Source organism: Tupaia chinensis, unplaced genomic scaffold (assembly GCF_000334495.1).
Source record: "Tupaia chinensis unplaced genomic scaffold, TupChi_1.0 Scaffold000333_1, whole genome shotgun sequence".
Lineage (NCBI taxonomy): Eukaryota > Metazoa > Chordata > Mammalia > Scandentia > Tupaiidae > Tupaia > Tupaia belangeri.
Genome location: NW_006159827.1, coordinates 1,634,279 through 1,637,405, shown reverse-complemented (window position 1 = coordinate 1,637,405; position 3,127 = coordinate 1,634,279). Strand labels below are relative to the sequence as shown.

Genomic DNA, 3,127 nt, shown 5'->3' with positions numbered 1-3,127 from the left:
GGGAAGAGGCTGGCTACTTTGGCGGGTCGCGCCCTGAGCCGCCAGGCCGGGGTGTCCCTCGGGCCACGCTGGCCAGCAGAACTGACAGGGCACTGACAGTGCGCTCGCTCCCTGCCGGCATCCGGGGCAACAGTCTGCGGGCCTGCCCCGGCCAATGGCAGCAGGGGATCCCTGTTTAACTTGTTACACTTCGACCGAGGGGAAACGCCGCCGCATCCGGGAGAGGGTTGCGGGCACTGCTGGGCCGGGCCTGGGCCCTCCGGCCCCCGCCCCCTACTTCCTCCAGTCCCCTGAGCTCCCCGGGGCAGGAGCAGCCGCCATACCGCTGGGCCTCGGGCCCTCCCCGCAGCTTTCAGGTCTGAGTTCTCCCTTCGCCACCTCCCTCTCCTGGGCCTGTGCCGCAGGTCCCAGCGGGACGTTGCCGGCCTGCTGTGCGACTTCGGGAGCCCACTCGGGACCCTGCTTGGAAAGACTAGCGCTTGTTTGTGCCTCCAGTTGGTTTGTGTTTAAAGATACAGCCGCGGGCAGGAAATTGGAGGAGCTGGCGTTGAGAACGGGTCTTTACTGATGGGGAAATCCAGGACTGTTTGACAGAAGGGCTGGAGCTACCCATTGGCCAGGTGAAGCGGCAGGAGGAGAGAGGCCAAGACGGGTCACTGTTTGTCAGGAAGCTCAGCGTAGCTTTGCCTGGGAGGGTGCCAAGCTCCTAGCTGAATTGTTAAACTCAACTAGGCCGAGAGAAATTGGGGCAGTCTGTGACCAAGCTGGGCTTCCTGGGGGCTGGTGCCATCTGCTGTCTCCACTCACCCAGGCACACTACAGAGGGGGAAGGGCGGCCGAGCAGCGCGGCTCTCAGCAGGTCGCGTTCCTGTGGGTACTCGGGGGCCTGGCAGTTGGTAGGCTCTCCGTTGATGTTCCAGGAGTGGGTGAATGAAAGGCTCGGATGTAACACCTGCTGCTGTCCCTGACGAGGTGACCTCAGTTTTCACTTGTCACCACAGTATATCTCCCAACATAGTCCTAGGGCTGGGAACAAGGCTCCCCATGGACAACTTAGAAATGAACTAATACTTTCACACTTGAACTTAGCCAAAAGGCCGAGAAGTGATCGGTTATTTCCACGGTCCCTGTATTTACTTTGTTGGAGTCCAAGATTTAATCACTGGCCACCCATTCAAGCTTCTGGTGGGCTAACACTAGCTTAACGTCTCTCTCATCTCCAGATCTGGAGGTCCTCTCATTCAGCTGTTTATTTAACAAGTTGTTCATTCATTTGCTAAAAATGGAATGTCCAGTGCATGCTCGGTACTGGGAGTATAGGGCTGAGTAGGTTCTGGGGTCAGTACCACACACCTCCTGCTCTAGCAGGATCCAGAACTTCCCGTGTGGTAAGTGCCACCGTAGAGGTGACGCTGGGATGCCGTGGAAACTGCTCCCCGTGGGAAAGTCAAGTCATAAGTGACGTTTGACCTAGGTGTTGAAGAATGTATAGGAGCCCAACAGTCAAAGAGAGGGCATTTCATCTTGCAGGGATGAAAGGATATGTCACTTAGGGAATGGCAAGATGCCGTGTAGACCGGAACAGCTGTAGCTGCGGGAAAGAGTCTGGAAAGGAGGGTGAGGGCCAGATAGTTCATGGAGTACCCTGGGTGTTAGCATTTGAATTTGAACGTTGCCCTAAAGGAACGGGGAGCTGCTGGGATCTTTCTGTCAGGAGACTGGTATGATCATTGCTACTGGGTAGAAAATCACTCTGGCTACATTATGTGAGATTGAGACACAGGACGGGATGACCAGACGGGAGGTGACGAGGGCCGAGATGCAAGAGATGGCATCTGGACACAGCGTAGAGGTGGGCTGCCCAGGACCTGGTGACCTCTGGGGAGAGGGAAGACTGGAGAGAGGGATTTCTGACACGAGTGACCAGGAACTCCCAGTCTAATGCTCTCCGATCTGTATATTCTAGATGTGACAGCATGGGGGTGGACTTTGACGTGAAGACTTTCTGCCACAACTTACGGGCAACTAAGCCACCGTACGAGTGCCCCGTGGAGACCTGCCGCAAGGTCTACAAGAGCTACAGTGGTATCGAGTACCACCTGTATCACTATGACCACGACAACCCGCCACCCCCGCAGCAGACCCCGCTCCGCAAGCACAAGAAGAAGGGGCGTCAGTCACGTCCAGCCAACAAGCAGTCCCCTAGCCCCTCAGAGGTGTCACAGTCACCAGGCCGTGAGGTGATGAGCTACGCACAGGCCCAGCGCATGGTGGAGGTGGACCTGCATGGCCGCGTCCACCGCATCAGCATCTTTGACAACCTAGATGTGGTGTCAGAGGACGAGGAAGCCCCCGAGGAGGCCCCTGAGAATGGCAGCAACAAAGAGAACACTGAGACACCGGCTGCTACTCCCAAGTCAGGCAAGCATAAGAACAAGGAGAAGCGCAAGGACTCCAACCATCACCACCACCATAACGCTTCTGCCAGCGCCACTCCCAAGCTGCCAGAGGTGGTGTACCGGGAGCTGGAGCAGGACACCCCCGATGCCCCACCCCGGCCAACTTCCTACTACCGGTAAGGCCACCCCTACCTCCCAGCTCTGGAAAACTGGCCAAGCAGGGCTCAGGAGCCACGGAGAGCGGACGGGCACAGATAAGAGAGTGGCAGGGGATGTTGGATAGCAGAACAGCGATCCTGCCAGGGCAGGGAGAGGAACAGGTCCCTGCTGATGGTGACAGTCACTCTGCACCGCTGCACGCCAGGCCCTGCACTCGGTGCTTTATAGCCACCCCCTAATTTTATTGTCATAACCCTCAGGTAGGCAGTGCTCTCATTTCTCAGATGAGAAAACCATAGTTCAAAAAGGGTGCCAGGCTGGGACCAGCAGTTAGTGTAATGGCTATGTCGCTGAACGAACGCAGTTCAAGTCCCGGACCCGGTGGCTTAAACTCACACTGGCCGCATGTGCGTGCGTGCCCAAGATCCCGAGAGGAGAATGGAGGAAAAGGGATTGCAGCGTGGCCATCCCCCCTGGGGGGTGATTTCTTGCTTTCTATCTCTGTGTCTCTGTGGCAAAGCACACACACCCTATAGCAAAAACCTCTCCCAAAAAAAAAAAAAAAAAAA

The 3,127-nt window shown here is 56.7% G+C and overlaps 1 protein-coding gene across 1 annotated transcript in view; it reads left to right on the top strand.

Moving 5' to 3' along the window:
• Positions 1 to 336: 336 nt before the first annotated feature.
• BRPF1 (bromodomain and PHD finger containing 1) overlaps positions 337 to 3,127 on the top strand; it is a gene marked incomplete in the record, with an annotated part of 19,875 nt that continues 17,084 nt past the window's right edge. Inside the window, 2 exon segments of the mRNA XM_027773245.1 lie at positions 337 to 356; positions 1,967 to 2,575. Of these exon segments, the coding sequence (XP_027629046.1) occupies positions 1,977 to 2,575 (599 nt within the window).